At 37.7% G+C, this 17,570-nt stretch overlaps 2 protein-coding genes and 1 long non-coding RNA gene across 5 annotated transcripts; 2 read left to right on the forward strand and 1 right to left on the reverse strand.

Annotated features, from left to right (window-relative positions):
• The first annotated feature begins 523 nt into the window (after nucleotides 1–523).
• On the forward strand, nucleotides 524–4,555 carry LOC112179519. The gene is made up of 8 exons (XM_024317969.2): nucleotides 524–761; nucleotides 1,492–1,596; nucleotides 1,700–1,805; nucleotides 1,883–2,065; nucleotides 2,760–2,865; nucleotides 3,308–3,606; nucleotides 3,947–4,036; nucleotides 4,300–4,555. Exons 1-8 carry the CDS (start codon nucleotides 759–761, stop codon nucleotides 4,365–4,367), a joined length of 960 nt encoding a protein of 319 aa, XP_024173737.1. The 5' UTR covers nucleotides 524–758; the 3' UTR covers nucleotides 4,368–4,555.
• Nucleotides 4,556–9,501: 4,946 nt separating this feature from the next.
• Nucleotides 9,502–11,574, forward strand: LOC121050934. Of its 3 annotated transcripts, none has more exons than XR_005804419.1 (4): nucleotides 9,502–9,967; nucleotides 10,042–10,285; nucleotides 10,953–11,067; nucleotides 11,215–11,574. It is a non-coding gene; the product is annotated as an uncharacterized LOC121050934 (long non-coding RNA). The 3 variants fall into 3 exon arrangements; XR_005804421.1 differs by having other exon boundaries at nucleotides 10,042–10,164; XR_005804420.1 differs by having other exon boundaries at nucleotides 10,042–10,146.
• Nucleotides 11,575–12,255: 681 nt separating this feature from the next.
• Nucleotides 12,256–16,592, reverse strand: LOC112182846 (probable protein phosphatase 2C 76). Its single transcript, XM_024321402.2, has 9 exons — nucleotides 16,301–16,592; nucleotides 15,534–15,822; nucleotides 15,278–15,405; nucleotides 14,836–14,934; nucleotides 14,426–14,584; nucleotides 13,879–13,965; nucleotides 13,577–13,668; nucleotides 12,865–12,939; nucleotides 12,256–12,621 (listed from the first exon to the last, which is right to left on the reverse strand). Exons 2-9 carry the CDS (start codon nucleotides 15,782–15,784, stop codon nucleotides 12,463–12,465), a joined length of 1,050 nt encoding a protein of 349 aa, XP_024177170.1. The 5' UTR covers nucleotides 15,785–15,822; nucleotides 16,301–16,592; the 3' UTR covers nucleotides 12,256–12,462.
• Nucleotides 16,593–17,570: the final 978 nt, after the last annotated feature.

Raw genomic sequence — 17,570 nt, forward strand, 5'->3', positions numbered from 1 at the left:
TGAGGTGGCTGATCGGCTATGCAGATGAGTAAAAGATGCCGCCGCTGCGCCACAGAAGATGGAGAGGAGAGATTGGGGGGGAATTTTCTTCTACAGGCACGGGTATACAGGGGATGAAAGTTGTACTGAACCCAAACCCTTTAAATCACCACCATAGCTTTTATAAAAAATTGTGAAATTCTAAAGCTACGTAGCTCCTTATTTCGTCTCAAATCTTCGTACATTTGGAAAAGACTCTCTCTTTTAACGTAAAAAATCTAATTCTAATCTAAATTTTAAAAGAAAGTTTCGATTACGTATAATTTTTTCTTTCTCTTTTAATTTTAATTTATGGTTTTGATCGTGTTTTAAAACACAAGTACACAACCATATCTTTTATTAAATTTTATTGAATAAATCATAAAACAGAGAATTTTTGTCTCAATTTTTTTCCTTCTGTTTTTAGAGTTTAAACCGGTATTATTTTCACGGGAAAGTCTAAAAACACCCAGACTGTCACGCAGCCTAAAATCCAAAGACTATAAATACCAGACAGCCGAGAGGCTATTTATTACAAATTTCTCCCCCGCTTGGTTTTGAATTCTCCTGGGGACTTCTTCTTCTTCCTCTAAACCCTTACATCATCAACAACGTTTCTGTAAAACCCTACCCAGCTAGCTACTCTTATCTGTACCCTCAATTGTACTTAATGCAAAACAGCACTGACTGAGATTCAAGAAACCCTGTCAGAGCTTCAAAGTTCAAGTCTTTTTAACTTTATGGTAACACAGAAACCTTCTCTTTGTTTGTTTTCTTCTGATATTCTGCTTTCCTGTGATGTTTTTATGCTGGTTTTGGCTTAAAGCTTGTACCTTTGAGGCTTTTTGGTTGCTATGATTGTTGATGAGGAAGGAATTGAGTTGAAGATTGGGTTTTTATGTTGTTATTATGCTGGTTATGGCTTAAAGATTGTACCTTTGAGGCTTTTTGGTTCTCTTGATTCTTGATCAGGAAGGAATTGAGTTGAAGACTGGGTTTTTCTGTTGTTATTATGCTGGTTATGGCTTAAAGATTGTACCTTTGAGGCTTTTTGGTTGTCATGATTGTTGATGAGGAAGGAATTGAATTCAAGATTGGGTTTTTGGGTGTGAGATTGTATTTCGTTTTTGGGGTATGGGATTATGAAATTTCTGTTCTGTTTAGGTGACGAGTAACTGGGAATACAGAAGGAGTTCTGAGTTTTTTCTGGGCCTAATGTAATGGTTTTGTTCGATCTTTTATCTGATTATGTACTCTGTGGAATCTGTGAATCATAGGGTGATATAGCCCTAAATGTATATATGGTAATTAAGAGGATGATTAGAGATGGAGTTGAATTGGTTTCATTGTTATGTTGAAAGCCCAGTGCTCGATGTACCTGTTTGTTTTCTCTAGTCTTTTTTGTTGGCATAAGGGGAAATCTTGTTTCACTTTTTGGGGGTTCAAAGAACTGAATTCTGAGCACTTTCACAGGATCCACAGAATCCAGCAGAAAAGCGATTCTCACTGCGCAATGACAAACAAAGTAGCATTGCAAAGAACAAGAGCAGCAAAGTCACACTTCAAGATATTCAAGTTGTAAGACAGATTGATTTCGTAGTATATATGTTTGAGTTTCACTTATTGAAAGGATGATACTTACTTGCATCTCTCTGTTTTGGTACAATAATGAACATTGTAGGTCCAGAATTTGATTGAAAGGTGTCTGCAGTTGTATATGAACAGAGATGAAGTCATCAATACCCTCTTAGATCGTGCTAGGATTGAGCCTGAGTTTACAAAACTGGGTATAGCATATTGCATCAAAGATGTTCAACCAACAGTTTGCTTAAATTTCATCCTTTTTAATTTTCGTTTACTATAGTATGGCAGAAACTGGAAGAAGAAAATGGAGAATTTTTCAAGGCCTACCACCTAAGGCTAAAGCTCAAAGATCAAATTCATATGTATAACCAGTTGCTTGAGCAGCAATACCATCTGATGAAACAGCAAGAGCGTGCAGAGTTTGAGATAGCTCCTGTGCAGAATGGAATGCATCACATGCCTGGTATATTCTTCTCAGAGAACTTCTTGAACAATTAAAGAAGGGAAACATCAATATGCATGCTGTTTTGAATGAAGAAAAGAGTAGATATGCATGTCATTGCCTTCTCTTGCAATACCAACGACATCTATTGAGTTCCAACTTTTACTATAAAGAAAAAAGTACAGTGTATAATAAAATGACTAATTAAGGGGAATTCGCTCTGCACATACCATGTTTGCTTGGTTGATCAGGTATTTGATAGGTTACTCTTTGTTTGATTTCTTGGTTTTCTGGTTCTCAGCTTTGATGATTTTCCTTGAGTATAGCTAGGTACACTACTATGAACAAAACTAGCTAAAATGGATACATAACTTCGTCCAGAATTCTCTAACCTGTTGTATATTCATAAATATCAACCAAAAAGGACATTCATATATGAGAAGAAAAATTTAAAGAAGATATATTCTCTGTGCTTTTTACTATAGTTGATCTGAAGTACTTCATCACAGATGATGTTTGGGCATATCTTGTATATTTTCCTTTTTTTTTGTTGTCGTTAGTTTGGAAGTTTTTTGGCTATTTATAATTTAAGTCCATGTCATAAATATCATTTTAATTTGATGCCATATTTTTCTTTTCTTTTTGTCATTTTGTATAGTCAACAATTTATCTATGGAATGTGCCATCATGCAGCAGCATCTTATTCCATCTACAGGTTATTTCGGGATCAATTCCATGGCCACCATATCTGGTTGTCATGGAGTTAATGGAATACCTGCTCCAGGAAACTTCCACCGTATGCAACATAAGTGTGCGAAAGAGTGAGTATTGCATCTCCTATCCAATATTTTCTTCATACATACTCATATCTTTTATCTTTCACGGTGATAGCTGCATTTCTCATTGTGAGAGTACAGAACAGAATAACTGGCTCAACAGATTCTCATGCAAAATCTTATTCTCCTATTGTTTTTGTATATGTTTAAAATTTTGGATATGTTGTTATTTCGATTACCTGAATGATGGATTTTCATGTCCAATGGTAGCTGTTTTCCGTATAAGATAGAGATTAACAGACCAATCGATTTCAATTCCTTAAAGTGCTATGCCCCCATGATGAAGGTCCAGGTTACATGTACATGCATACAGACTACCATACACTTGTACACATACATGCACACATAACCCCCACGCACTCCTCTCTTTATGATGTGTGCTTTCTATGGGCCAATGGTTCTGCTCCTTGTTGATCATGATGTACAGAAGAAGTCCAGCTAATACAGTACCTTTCTTCCCTGCTGGTGATATGAAGTTAGATGGGGCTTCAAGTCCTGTAGCAGTGGCATTGAATGGACAATTTTCCTTCACTCCTGAAACATCAGGGCTAAATCTGGACACACCAGTGCTTGACTCTGCATTTACTTCTGATATAGCAAATCTAGAGAGGTTGCGTCTTGGAGCAGATGGTCAGAACACATGTCCTGAGGAGTCACTTCAATCATCGGATCAGATGACTTGGGATTTTGGCTTCTCTAATACCGCTGAATGGTCAAACTTTCAAGGTGATTGCAGCTTTCATTGATGCACAATCTTAATTAGAACATGGAATTCCAGAAAAGAGAAATGGTGGACTTACCCAAACATTGTTTTTATGGTTTTCATGTTCAGGAGACATTTAATACCACATCATCCTTAAAGTTTGTCACTGCATTTTTTCATAATGGATTCCTAATTCTTCTGTATATTTTTTTTGGATTGTCATGCCATGCTGGTATTCATCGATAGTTTAAGCTTAAAGGCTTAAAGATCATGCTGTCTTCTTTTACCTTTTTTTTTTTTTAAGAGGATTCTTCTCCTACTTATTGGAATATCTAATTCCTGACATTTTTCTATCATCATCAGAGTTTGGACCAGCGGGGAACTATTCAGGCTCAGAGTTTCAACCTTCTCAGTTGGATATTAATCTTGATTCTGCAGAGCAAAATGACATGGGTAAGATATAGTTAACTCCTTTTACAATGCTTCCTTGCTCAATTTTTTAATTGGTTCTATTTGAGTGTTGCATTCAAGAACCATTACATGTATTGTGTTAGAGATAGAGATAGATATTTTCCAAACATCTACTATCAACAAATCACAAACTATTAGTAAGATATATAGTGAAGTTGGTTCCATGGTTCTTCTGGATTTTCAGAAATGATTGTCATGATATTTGAGATTGCAAGATGCTAACTTCTTACGTGTTATTATCACAGTTGATGGGTTCCTTCTCGATGGTCCACCTGGTCAAGGCACTCAACCTGCAGAGGAAACTAAGCCATAGTGAGGTCTTGTGTATTTGAGCGCCTCTAGTGCTCAGGATCAGATAGGTTTACCATGCAGGTCAAAGTGCTGCTTAGCCATGAATATCAAGAATTAGATGCTTCTTTTGAGCAAGATATGAACATCTGGTTGATGAATCCATGTACATTTCCAATCTATAGATTTTTGGTTACAGTCATATGAAATGCATATCAGGGTTGTTTGTATTTTATTGTGACACAGAATTTTGTGACTGGAGCCACACGCACACATGTATGCATCTGTTACTTCCAACTTACCAGGGCTTACTGCAAGGTTGACACAGTCCAGAATATGGTCTCTATGTTTGTATGCAATAGATAATCATAGATATTACAACGACCACTTTAAACCAAGCAGATATGCACACAGTACCAATGTATGGAACCAGAATGAAACAGATCATCAATAAGTCCTCAGTACAAAAGCAAATCTGCCTTTATTTCTATATGCACATTCAGCCATTTGCACTGTAAATTTAATGATCAGATACTTAAAAGTGGTGAATATAAAGTTATGAACTACTTCTCTAATTTTTCAGAAAAACACGGTGAAATAAGGTTGGACTAACTGGAGGCTATAAATTTCAATCCTAAATAGATTCATGTGAAGTATATACATATATACCTGTCAATAATGATATTGTTCAATCTCAGTGATCAAGGTATGAAAATCCTAAATTCTATACCAATGCAATAAATCTTTTGTAGTATCTCACTTGAGTGAGTTGTGGGTGTAAACATGTTTTGGAGGGAGATTCAAAAACCCAATTGAGTTTTGCCAACCACCATCTGCACATAAGCCGTATGAAATTCAATATTATCTGTTCACTTCATTCACTTCTCTTCTTTAGTTTCATTAAACAGAGAAATGATGATGAACACCAACCAAAATTCATTAAGGTTTATGAACCTCAACCACTTGTAGATGAGAGAGAGAGGGCTTGGAGTAGTATATATACAGCCTTCCTCTCTTCTTCAGCCCTCAGCCCACTTCATATATTCCAACCCAGTTATCCAAACTTCATATATACAGATGTTACGTTTCACAGTCGGATTGTGCATCCGGATTCGACCTCAACCTCCGAGCGCCGCCGTCACCCGAACCATACTCTCTCTCTGCCATGGCTGCTCCGGCGCTCCACCTTCGGATTTGGGCCAACAACTCAATCGATCCGGCGGATTCTGGGCCATCTAGTCTCTGTTTCTCGATCCGGATCTTGGCTGGGTCTTAACTGGGGAACCCACGGCGACGAAGACGTACGGTGGTTGAGGTTGAGGTCGGTGGTCCGGTCCCATCAACCTTGTTTCGCCAACTCTTCCCATCTTGACGAAGATGATGACGATCCGACCAATCCTGCACCGGCCTCACACTCGGTGAACCCCGTGAATGAGGAAGGAATTGCAATGTAACTGTGGGGTTTGTTTGATGGTCTACTGGGGGCAGTAGACACATTATTGGCCCCCAGTAGACTTTGATATGAGGGACAGGGATCACTATAGTGTGGTGTTTTGATAAGTTACCTGTTGTTTTCTGTGTATTAAAGTCAAATTATCTGTGAATCCTACAAAAAGGTGCATTTTTGGTGGTCTATTGGGAGGCAGTAGAAACATTGGACTTTGTATTGGGGGGCAATAATATGATTACTTGGGGGCAGTAATATGATTACAAATTGATCTATTGTTCCTGTAGTGTATTCATTTTGGTTTTGGGAGTTCATACAATTCACTGGACGACAATAATATGATTTTTGGGAGGCAATAATATGATTACTGGGGGGGCAGTAATATGATTACTGGGGGGCAATAATAGCCGGATTCCGGATTCCAGTCATCTGTCGCCGGATTTCGGTTACCGGTTTCCTGAATCCGGTCACCGGTCGCCGGAATCTAGTCACCGTTCGCCGGAGTCCGGTCGCCGGAGACCCCGCCGGCCACTGGTCACTGGAGCACAGCAAGGTGGAAGATGACTTCTCTCTCTAAGTGAGAAAGAAGGAGAGGGCAAAAAAGTCTCAAAAAAAAAGAAAAAAGAATTAATTGGGTAAAGGGGAAATAATCCCTTAGATGTTTTGGGTAAATGAGGTTAAAAAACAGTTGGTGGAGCAAGTGGGCAATTTTTAGCCTAAAATCGGGTAAATGATCATTTTCCCTTTTTTTTATGATGAGTTGGTACTTAGCTTAACAGTACTACAAGTGCTAGCTACTAGCTCATCATCGAAAAAACTAACCCACCATATATCCGTTATATGGGGGGAAAGGGAACAACTGCAGTTTTGGCAGCCAGCGGCAGGTACAGCAGCACCAACAAATCAGGGCCGAGGGACAACAGCGCCTCACCAGCCGCCGGCGCACCACTCTTAGCAGATGATGCCCCGGAGCCCCACCCACAGCAAGTGATAATGACAGTGCGCCATCAAAACTGGTGGAAGAATTGCAGTAACTGTTCCCATAAATTTTAGGCTATGTCTATTATATTTGCTTTTTCATGTTGTTACTTGTTAGAGCTTTAGAATTTGCTTCAGCATAAGTCTTAATATTTTGTCTTAAAAAAAATAAAAATAAAAACAAGGAGAAAGAGATGAGAATCAAGGAGCCTGGTAACAATGAGGAAGAGTTTGATGTGGGACTTGGTTTTGTTCCATAGGTTTCCTTTATTTCCCATTCTTCAGAATTTTGTGGATTTTGGATTCCTTATTCATCAAATGTGTCTTTCCTGTTCATGTACTCTATTCCTCACTTCAATCTCAGAAAATACATAATTGCCTTTTTAATGTTCAAGCTGTCATTTTTGATTAATTGATGACAGTCATAACACCAATACCTCAAACAACTTTTGATTCTAAACACAATTACCACTGCAAAACCAAACAGAAAGGATCTAAAGAACAATGTATATAACTATATATAGACCAGAATGAAACAGATCAATAAGTCATCTCTCTTACAAAAGCAAGTTAATTGAATACAGAATTACATTCATTTTATTTATGCACATTCAGTCATTTGCATTGCAAATTTAATTGATCATTTACTTGAGAATGGTGATGCATCCACACATGAGATGTAATCTTCCAGAGAAACACGGTGAAATAATGGGGTGTGAGTGTGTGTAAGGTGGTCCAACATCCTAATTGGAGGCTATAATTTTCATTGCTACATTAATTCATATGAAGATATATATGTAAACCTGTCAACAATAACTTGCGGTAAGTCTAAAAATCATAAATTCTATACCAATACCATAAATCCATTACAGTACCTAACTTGATCTTGGGACAAGTGAATGAAGAAATAATTTGGAAGGAAATTCAAATACTGCATTATGTATGGTTCTAATATTAATTAACTAATTATAGAATCAATTGGTTAAAAATTTCCCCAAACCAATTAGCTTTCAGAATTCATATCATATACCAATGACCAATCCATCAAGGGTAATAAAACTGTTTAGTTTCTAATCTGTCACAGATTAGCTCTGACTCTTATAGCTTTTGGACGTCTAATTTGCAGACACAAGGCCCCACTTGAAGTTTCAGAGATGGTTTACCTTATGAGTACATCCATGTAGCCTAATGTATAGGTAAACAGAAGCATAAAACACAACAAAAGTAATACCCCTGTTTGTTTAAGTTGGTCCATCTGTTGATCAAGTTAACCGCTAATTAATTGAAGGCCCCTAGCTACCATTTCAATCTTGTTTCTAGCTAGCTAGTAATGAAGTTGAGATTATGCCCTTAAAAAATGAAGATAAAGAGCCATTGATTTCTCTGATTCTTTTGTGTAATTGAGTGGAATACTGGCACTGATCAAGTACATAACTCCATGGTAAATAAGGCTTCTCCCAACTACACACCAATGACACCACACTATAAATCATATGGTATTCCCAGTACGTTCTTACTTTGCTTGTGAAGATGAATATGTTACATCAATCGCAGAGAGACTCAGAGTTTTTGAGCAGGAAAGAGCATTATTTATTCTGAGCAATGCATGAGACAAGATGATCTCATCAATGTTATGCCTTTCTTATAAAGATATATGAAATTCAAAGATATAATTACTTGTTAATGACATAAACCCTAATCTTATCTAACCCATCTTTCTCCCTATATACCTCTCCTACCACAACTCCCTGCAAAATTCCACATGTTCAGGCTGTCATTTTCCTTTGTTTCCCATTCTTCAAGATTTTGTGAATTTTGGATTCCTTATACATCAAAGGTGTCTTTTCTGGTCCTATACTCCTATTCCTCAATTCAGTCTCAGAAAATACACTATCGCCTTTTTAATGTTCAGGCTGTCATTTTCAGTTAATTGATTCTCAACACAGTTACCACTGCAAAACCAAGCAGAAAGGCACTATAGAGCAATGCATATATAGTACCAGAAGGAAACAGATTTATTAGTCATCCTCTCTTATAAAAGCAAGGAAACCAAACCAAAATGAGTAAACAAATTACCTTCATTATTCTATATGCACATTCAGCAATTGGCATTGCAAATTTAATTGATCAGTTATCTTAAAATGGTGATGAATATACGCATAAGATATAATTAAGTTTTTCTAATATTCCAGAAAAACACAGGGTGAAATAATGATGTGTGTCTGTAAGCTGGTCCTAAACTGGAGGATATAATTTTCATTCATACATTAATTCATGTGAAATTATATACTTATATACCTATCATCAATAAGATTGTTCCGGGACAGGTGATTTTCTCAATCTCAATGACTTTTGGTAGGTCTTAAAATCATAAATACTATGCTGGCCAATACCATAATTCCATTGCAGTACTTGACTTAATCTTAGGACAAGTGAATGAAGTGTGTGGTTCTAAACTTCGAATAATAATTATGGAATTAAAAGGTTAAGATTTTCTCCAAAAGCAATTAGCTTTCAGAACTCATATCACATACCAATCAATCAAGGGTAATACAACTGTTTAGTTTCTAATCTGTCACACATTAATTCATGTACATACAAAGTGTTGTCTTGTAGCCTGGACTGTTCCTCTGCACCATACTGAGAAATATTGATGAAGGCCAACTATTTCCTTATACGTTAGGGTACGTTCAATAGGAGAAGATCCAGTACCAAAGTCAATTTGCTTTCGAAACTCAATTCATTTTGCCATCTACCATTTTCATCTTCTGGTACTTCCCTGCTTCTCTTCCTTTATTTCATCATCAGAGAAATAATGAAGAACACCAACCAAACTAGTTCACTTTATGAGAGCTAGATATATTGCTTGTAGTGGGCTTGGTTTCTTTTGATGATGAGCTAGTACTTAGTATATCAGTCTAGGCTACTACCTCATCATCCAAAGAAAAAAACAAGTACCACATAAATCCGGTTGACCTCCTAGAATTATATTGGCAGGCCAGATTACAAGCTGGGTGATCTGCATTTCTGGAAGGCAATTCTATATATATTTAAAGGAGGGAGTCTGAGGTTCACTGTAAATACTTCGGTATAGTAACAGTTGCGGCTTGATCCGAGACCATGATATAAAAGATGGCTTTGTTATCAGCAACTCAGCAAGGAAAAATCCATCTATTGACCTGGGGCTGGAGTTTAAGAAGGTAAATGTTTAAATACTGTGATCTCATGCCTGTTTGATGCTTGATAATGACGGTGTTCTTTTCTTTCCTTATAGATTGCCAATTTCTTGAGTCGATTCAAGTCAATCCTCAGCTTCATTGAGCTTGATAGCCTTAAGGTGTCTGCTGATGTGTGGTACATTGCTGGCGTTGTTCTCATGGTATGCATGTCACTGGAGGTGCACAACTGGGTTCTGAACCGTCTTGGCATATATCAGTCGAGTCATTTCTGGGTATTTATTGGTGTTTCAAAGCATTCAAACCTTTGCCCAAATTTGCTTATCCTGTCTTTGAAAATAGGTTGATCTCAAATTGGGTTTTTGCGGCTTGTACTTTTTCATTGATATTGATGTAAATGTTTGTACTTTCTTGCAGAAAGTTACAGACCTATGTTTAGATTTTGAGTTTGCTATTGGTTTGTATAGTATTTCCACTCTTTGAATATTATTATGACGGTCAATATTAACTGATAGCGGATTGTGATCATGGATTGCTTGCTTTTGTGGTAAAAAGTAAAAACTCTGTTTTTGGCAACTGATTTATGTAGAAGAATTGAAGTAGAGAAAGACGTGCAGTGCGTGAGTTTGGTGATTAGTCAATATTGGGAGGTCTAACAGATCCATGTTTTATTACTGATTTAGAGATCAATTTTCTATCTGATTTAGAGATCAATTTGCTGTCTTTGAATTCTTTTTGACAGTTAATCTTAATTCATAGCCAATTGAGAAACTGGACTGATTGCTTTGGGATAGAATCTTTACTTCGACAAATATTTAGTGTTTACTGGAAGAATCAACAGGAGAGAAGGAATAATTTGTTGGATTTTTATTTAGTTGTTAAAGATAAGTTTTTGATATGTGCTTCTTCCTCCAGGCACAGTATTATGTGCAACTTATCCTTGGATAATGTTATTAGATGTATTTTTTCACACGATAATGATTCTGCTTATCTTTGGGCTGTGGTGCAGACCAGATTGAGGTGGCAGCAAGTTGCTCACTATCTGATATTTCAGTGTCAAGAGAAGTAACATGTCTACAATTTCACAGGGTACCATCAGAGATAGAGAGTACTGAGTACAGTCAGTGAGTTCTATTATTTTTCCTTTAGTTGTAATACATTTCATCAGCAAAAATACAACAACACAGTTTAAACATGTACAGCTGTCGTATGGAATTATTGTTCAGGTATAAAGCTAACGTTGATATATAGCTAATGTTTATGCTGTTTAGGTTATTGGCTGATGATCATTCAAGCCTGCAAGTCCTTAAACCCTAGGCCCTATACCGGATTGATATTGTAACAGGTTTGGGACAACGGAGTAGGGTTACAGGAAATTCTATGGTGAGGCATGCGGTGCAGGAATTGCTGCACATGTTTAGCTTCCCGTGGGGAGTCTCTTAATAGATAGTTGTTCCAAATCTTATGTGCAGCGGATGCATTTGTTATAGGCAGTAATGCTTCCTTTCTGTCATCAACGCCGTTGGAAGAGGAGGATTAGCAGGCTTAGTCGATTAATTCTTCTATTGTGAGTATGACTATGGATTTAAGTTGTTCTTTTGTGCAGCTTTAAGTTGAGTAATAAATTTCAGTTTTCACCAGTTATTTAAACTCATTTTTGATTTTGTTCATGTGTTCAATCTTCGAGGATATTCTGAGCTAACTGGAAATGAACAAGTATATACCAAACATAATACTTTAAGGGAAAAAAATATAAACCCGCAGCATCACGCAGGCGAGTGGTCTGGTAATCTCAAACTGGGAGATGCTTGAGTCTTTGTTTACCAATGCCATAATACTGAACGACAGATGCTCTTTGCACTTCACCACAGGGGGAAGAGAAAGCATATTCAACTAAAGGAAGAAATTAAGACAGAAGTCCCATCTGAATCTTGGATATTGTCAAGAGTTTTAAAAAGTGGCTTCAGCATAGGTCTTTATATTTTGTCTTCTAAAAAGAAAAGAAAAACAAGGAGAGAGTTGAGAATCAAGGTGCCTGGTGTCTGACGTGGGACATGTTTTTGTTCTATAGGTTTTCGATTAATTGATAACACCAATTTCTCAAACACCTCTTGATTCTGAACACAATGACCCTGTAAACCAAGCAGAAACTCTATATCCATCGGTTCTATTCCGTTGGAGCTGTCATTTTCAATCCATTATCAACAACCAATACTTAGAAAACTTAATATCAATCTTGATTCTATTACCATTGAATAATGTCTATGCAATGGAAAATCATGGATATTACAATCACCACTATAAACCGAGCAGATAGGCAAACCAGTATATAGAACCAGAATGAAACAGATCAATAAGATATCTTCTCAGTACAAAAGCAAATTTGGAAACAAAACCAATGAATAAATTAATTGCCTTGATTTCTATATGCACATTCAGCCATTTGCACTGCATTGCAAATTTAATTTAATCAATTACTTCAAAATGGTAATGAATCCACACATGCGAAGTAGATTTCTCTAATCATGGTTAGCCCCAGCAGACTCTGCTTTGTCATGGTGGAACCTCACCACAATGGATGTTATATTGTCTGCACTACCACGGGCAAATGCTGTTCCCGTTAACTTCCGAGCTGCCGCCTCAGGTTCTTCTTCTGTTCGGGCAAGTGAAACAGCATCCTGACACACAACGCAGAGATATATAAGCAGGGAGATCTAGTTTGAGAAAACCCAGAAACTGGGTCTAAGAGAACAAGAGGTTGTCATTGCAACAGGCAATGACAAGGACCTGTGTGCCAACATAAAAGAGCCAATAAAGAGCTCTCTCATCTGCGTGAGAATAAAGGAGCACATACATTCCAGTACCTGTGTGTGTCTGGGTGTGTGTGTGTGTCAATTAGATTTAGGGCAGGTCAGTTATACCTCATTTGGCACCACATCCCACAGCCCATCACTAGCGAGCACCAGCAATTCAAATTCTTCATCTATCACTTGGTCCTGAGAGAGAGATCCAAATTTTCTCTTTAGCTTGAAATCTAATTATATGTATATCCAACAAATCCCTGACTACAAGTATAATCAACCCACTTTTAGATACCCACAATTAAAAAAAATAAAAAACTTATCTCCGGCACTTCAATTAATAATTGCTCAAAATATTACATCGGAGCAGTTGTACGTTCACAATCTAACAGATTCTTGAACAGTTAACAAAACACCTCCAATTTTCATGACTCATCAAATTAAAATTCAGTACTGAAATTATTAACCTAACTTTTTCATTGAATCATTTTTCTAATCATGAGGAATAACGAGGATTTACTTAAAAGGCAGCAACATCAAATTCATGTGCAAAAATAGCACCTTGTGAAATAAACATACTGAGACGTTACAAATGCATTACCAACTTGCCATATTGGATTACGCCCTTTATGATTTTTGGTATTAATATAGGACTCAACAGATGCAACAATTAATTACTAAATAACTTGCTGTTAATTACTGGGATTATACTCTGAATTCATGCCATATCACTAGAAAGATAGGTAGATTCACCCTCAAAATAGATTAAATCTTAAGAAGGCAAAGAATGAGATGAATTAACCCGGAATTCAAAAATAACATCCTGATTTACCTGGATCTCAGGTTCTGCGACAACAAATTGCTTCAACATGCGGTTTCCGAAAGCCCGAGACATAGCCAAAACACCTCCTACCCTCCAAGTTCCTGAGGACATTAACACAAAAATATGTGAGCTAGACCACTGACACAGTTAAAGAAAGAAATATGCAGCTCTACAGCTGTAGATACAATTTTGCACACTTGTAAGGAGAAACAAGTGATCCCCATGCAACATATTGTGTGCAACTATGTATTTATCATATCAGCCAACATGTATTTCAATGCATCAATTAAGAGGTTTTGTTCAAGCCTTACCTGCCCACATTACAATGCCCCCAGCATTTTCAATTCTCTTTCTCTCATCAGTTCGATTTGGTTTATGATCCTCAGATAGAGGAATTGCTGTCAAAAAAGAGAATATATACTTTTAGATCCACACTACAAGTCTACAACTCCAAAACTTGTAATACTCATTCAATACCCATACAAATTGAGAAAGAAAAAAAAACAGCTGGCAACAAATTATCATTCTAATTGTCAAGGATAAAACCCAGCTAATACAGGCTATTGGTTTATGGCTTTCAACATTCATTCAATTTCAAGATTTTTTTGTGTTATATTTTTATTTAAGAAAAACAATAATCAAAGCACAACTAAAAAGGACCCTGGTAATTACTAATTAGCAGGCATCAAATCTCTACAATCTCGCGGTTATAGATATGAAGTAAAACACTTGTATATATCCTTTAAAGTTTTCAGCATTGAAGTTTGAGGTACTTTACCATACATTCAGTTAAGAACTATTTACATTTAAACACTTTTATATTACTCGTGAAGCAGTTAATAAGTTAATACTTAATACCTTTGCCTTCCTTTGATATTACTGTACGAGAATCTCCAACATTGGCAACGTATAGATGGTTGCCCACTAAGACTGCTGTTGAAGCAGTAGAACCATCATCGCGGTATGTATCCCTTTCAGAATCCAAAAAGGCTGCATCAGTTTGTTGATATGATTCACCTGCAAGCTCACCCAAATTACCCAGCAGAAACAAAGAGACACGAGTCACAGGGTGACAAAGTGTTCGATACAGGATCCCACACTTCATGAAATGTAAGGATAAAACTATTTCCTCTTTCCACCTGTCCTAAAAAGACATGAATAATTTGCGCGTGTGAGATCCTGCATCAGAACAAAGGATACACTACAAGCATGTCACCCACATACTGAAAGTGCTTCATAAGATTGAGGCACAAATAAGTTGCACTCACTAATAGCTAACTTGGTGTCTGTGATAAAGTTTGGATGCTTCATAAGATTCTCAAATAGATGCTCCTTCAGATATTCAGCAGCACGAGAACCACCATGACCTGTAACACCATAGTAAAAGCTCATGTTCCTTTCTATTGGACAATAATCATGAATTGAATTTAAAGTGGAAACGGTTATCACACTTTGGTCAATCTCTAGTCACTGCAGTTTCCTACGGACGAGCCACAAATTGGCAACTACCATGTTTTTAAAGACCCAAGTTTTTCCACATGTTCAAACACTGAACCGGGAGAATCTATTCATTTAGTCTGTCATAACAATCAGTGTCATTTATTTTGTTTTTTGTTACAATTTCACAGGCCTGATAAGGAATGTTACGTGGCTTACATTTAAGTAATTAAAATTTCTATGTATAAGAAAAGAAGATAAAGACAATCTCACCATCAAAAATTCCAAAGAGGCAAACTGTTTGCCCATCAATCTTGGAAGTTTTTATATCATAAAAATCCTCCATGGTGGCTCTTTTCCCCCTAAAACTGCAATAGCCACAGCTAAGTTTTCCGCCTTCACTGTCAATCAGAAAACAAGGAGCGTGAAGTTCAGAATGGTTATAATTACAGCTCCAGAAGCATGTTAATTTTTCTAAGAATTTCACAAACCAAAAAACAAAAACAAACAAGGAGAATCCCATATAAACCTTTTCCAGCCTCCACTGAGAAATCCACCCTCGTCATCTTTCTGCAATAAGACATCAACAATGGAACCCTGTTTCTCGGTCGCACTAGAATCAACCATCATCCTTAAACTTGTTGTCTTAAATTCGCGGTTCCCCAAAGAGGTTTGCATGCAAACTCTCCCAATGTTGTTCAAATGCGCCACAGTTTTTGTGCGCGCTACTATATTCCCAGCTTGAACAATCAGATTCCTTATCCCACTCTTGCATATCATTTAAATCAACCAGCCTGGCCCCTCCCCGCACCTGAAAACTGCCCAACAAAACAAGAAAAATCATTAATTGACAACCAAAATTAAAGTCCAGATTCACATAATTAACAATGCGACTGTGATCAGATCAATAACTCCACAGATTTCCTACTCCTACCCGAAAACGCCACGCTTTTAACATAAAAAAAGAGAGAATCTAACAAGAAAACACTACCGAATGAGCAAGTTGTTATTAGAAATCAAACACGTAAACCGAAAACTAGTCATTTCCTCCATTGAAATCCATCAAACTTCACATCCTTCCATTCATATAAGATCCATACAAACAATCAATCATTCTTTTAGCCCTGGAAAAAACGTAATCTAGTATCATTGAGCCGGATTGATCTCAAAATCAAACCCGGTTTCAATCGACGACCATTCAAACACTTACCGACGACAATTCAAACACTCACAGGCAATCAAAAACAGATCAAAAAAAGCTGAAACTGGATCGAGATTTGATAGTAGGAAACTCACGCAGAAACGGCGAACGATTCTTCGAGTTTGAGCTGCGACGGATCGATATTGATGACCGTAAAGTATATACCGGCAACCGGATGAGGATCGGAATCTAGAGGTTCATATGAATATACTACGTCACCTTTTCTGGTGGCTTCACAAACAGATAGATAAGATAGAAGAATCTGAAACCCTAGAGAGAGAGAGAAAAGAAAGAAAGAGAGAGAGAGATTGAATCCCTGAGGTGGATAAATTTAGTGAGAGAGAGTGAGGAAGGAAGAAGAGAGATGATGATTGATTATGGAGCACCGAGAGAGAGAGAGAGGGAATGGGAATAATAATAGAGAGAGAGAGAGAGAGAGGAGGTGGCCACGTGGCGGCTTTCATGCAGTCCCACTTTAGGGAAATGATCTGGTCCATCAGTTTTTGAGGGATTGGTCATCGCCGCCTCACGCGTGTCCCGCCACCACCCTGCGTTTAGTGGCTTCCGTTGGTCGTTTTGCCCCCTCCTTCCATGCAATTTTGAAATCTCATTCATCTCGTTGGGCCTTTTTTTTTTTTTTTGGGTTAAGTGATTATAATTCAATTGGGCTATGGATCGAGCGCCTTACACCATTGGGCCTTTCTTTGAGTCAAGTGCTTACTATTGGGCTTTCTAGTATAATGCTTGTAACTAGTCCAAGTATCTCGTCTGTAAACGGAACGTTGAACGAGGTGATGACGAAACTCAGAAGTAGTGCCCTTATTGTTCGAACAGTGTAACAGCACCGTTAGACGAATGTATGATCCATGATCTCCCCACACTTGTGTTACTACAATGAGTACAAATGACTACTTAGCCACTCTTATAGTAAAGGGTTATTGACCCAAAGCACCAAAATATGCAAAAATTATCTCACTTACTCTAGCAACAGATTTTTATTCTCACTTACCCATTTTAACAGAAAATGGCAATTTTGCCCTCAATCCAATTAAAATATTACAATCATGCCACTGCGTCCTCTCCCTCTCTCTCCAATGCGACCCCGTCGCAGTTCCTTCTCCGATCACTCACTCTCTCTCTCTCTCTCTCTCTCTCTCCCTCCCTCCTTCCCTCCCTCCCTCCTTGTTCACACCGACGTCAGAGGTCTGGTAGGTTTGAGGCGGCCGAAGTCAAGGAGCGACGATGAAACTGCATGAATACGACCTGGTAAGCGATCTCGGAGTCACAAATCTGAGGCACCGGCGCCGGCTTTTGACTTGGGTCCCTCTGCAATTTTCTTTTTCCGTCTGAGATCGACCGCTTCTT

The sequence above is a fragment of the Rosa chinensis genome, chromosome 1, assembly GCF_002994745.2.
Source record: "Rosa chinensis cultivar Old Blush chromosome 1, RchiOBHm-V2, whole genome shotgun sequence".
Lineage (NCBI taxonomy): Eukaryota > Viridiplantae > Streptophyta > Magnoliopsida > Rosales > Rosaceae > Rosa > Rosa chinensis.

Excerpts from the sequence above, each read along its gene's own strand:
- LOC112182846 (XM_024321402.2), bottom strand. The coding sequence starts at position 15,784 with ATGATATGCAAGAGTGGGATAAGGAATCTGATTGTTCAAGCTGGGAAT. Across the intron at positions 13,669-13,878 it reads GGGCATTGTAATGTGGGCAG|GAACTTGGAGGGTAGGAGGT; the intron begins GTAAGGCTTGAA and ends TAATGTCCTCAG. Across the intron at positions 12,940-13,576 it reads TCGCAGAACCTGAGATCCAG|GACCAAGTGATAGATGAAGA; the intron begins GTAAATCAGGAT and ends TCTCTCTCTCAG.
- LOC112179519 (XM_024317969.2), top strand. Across the intron at positions 2,866-3,307 it reads CAACATAAGTGTGCGAAAGA|AAGAAGTCCAGCTAATACAG; the intron begins GTGAGTATTGCA and ends CATGATGTACAG. Across the intron at positions 4,037-4,299 it reads TGCAGAGCAAAATGACATGG|TTGATGGGTTCCTTCTCGAT; the intron begins GTAAGATATAGT and ends TTATTATCACAG.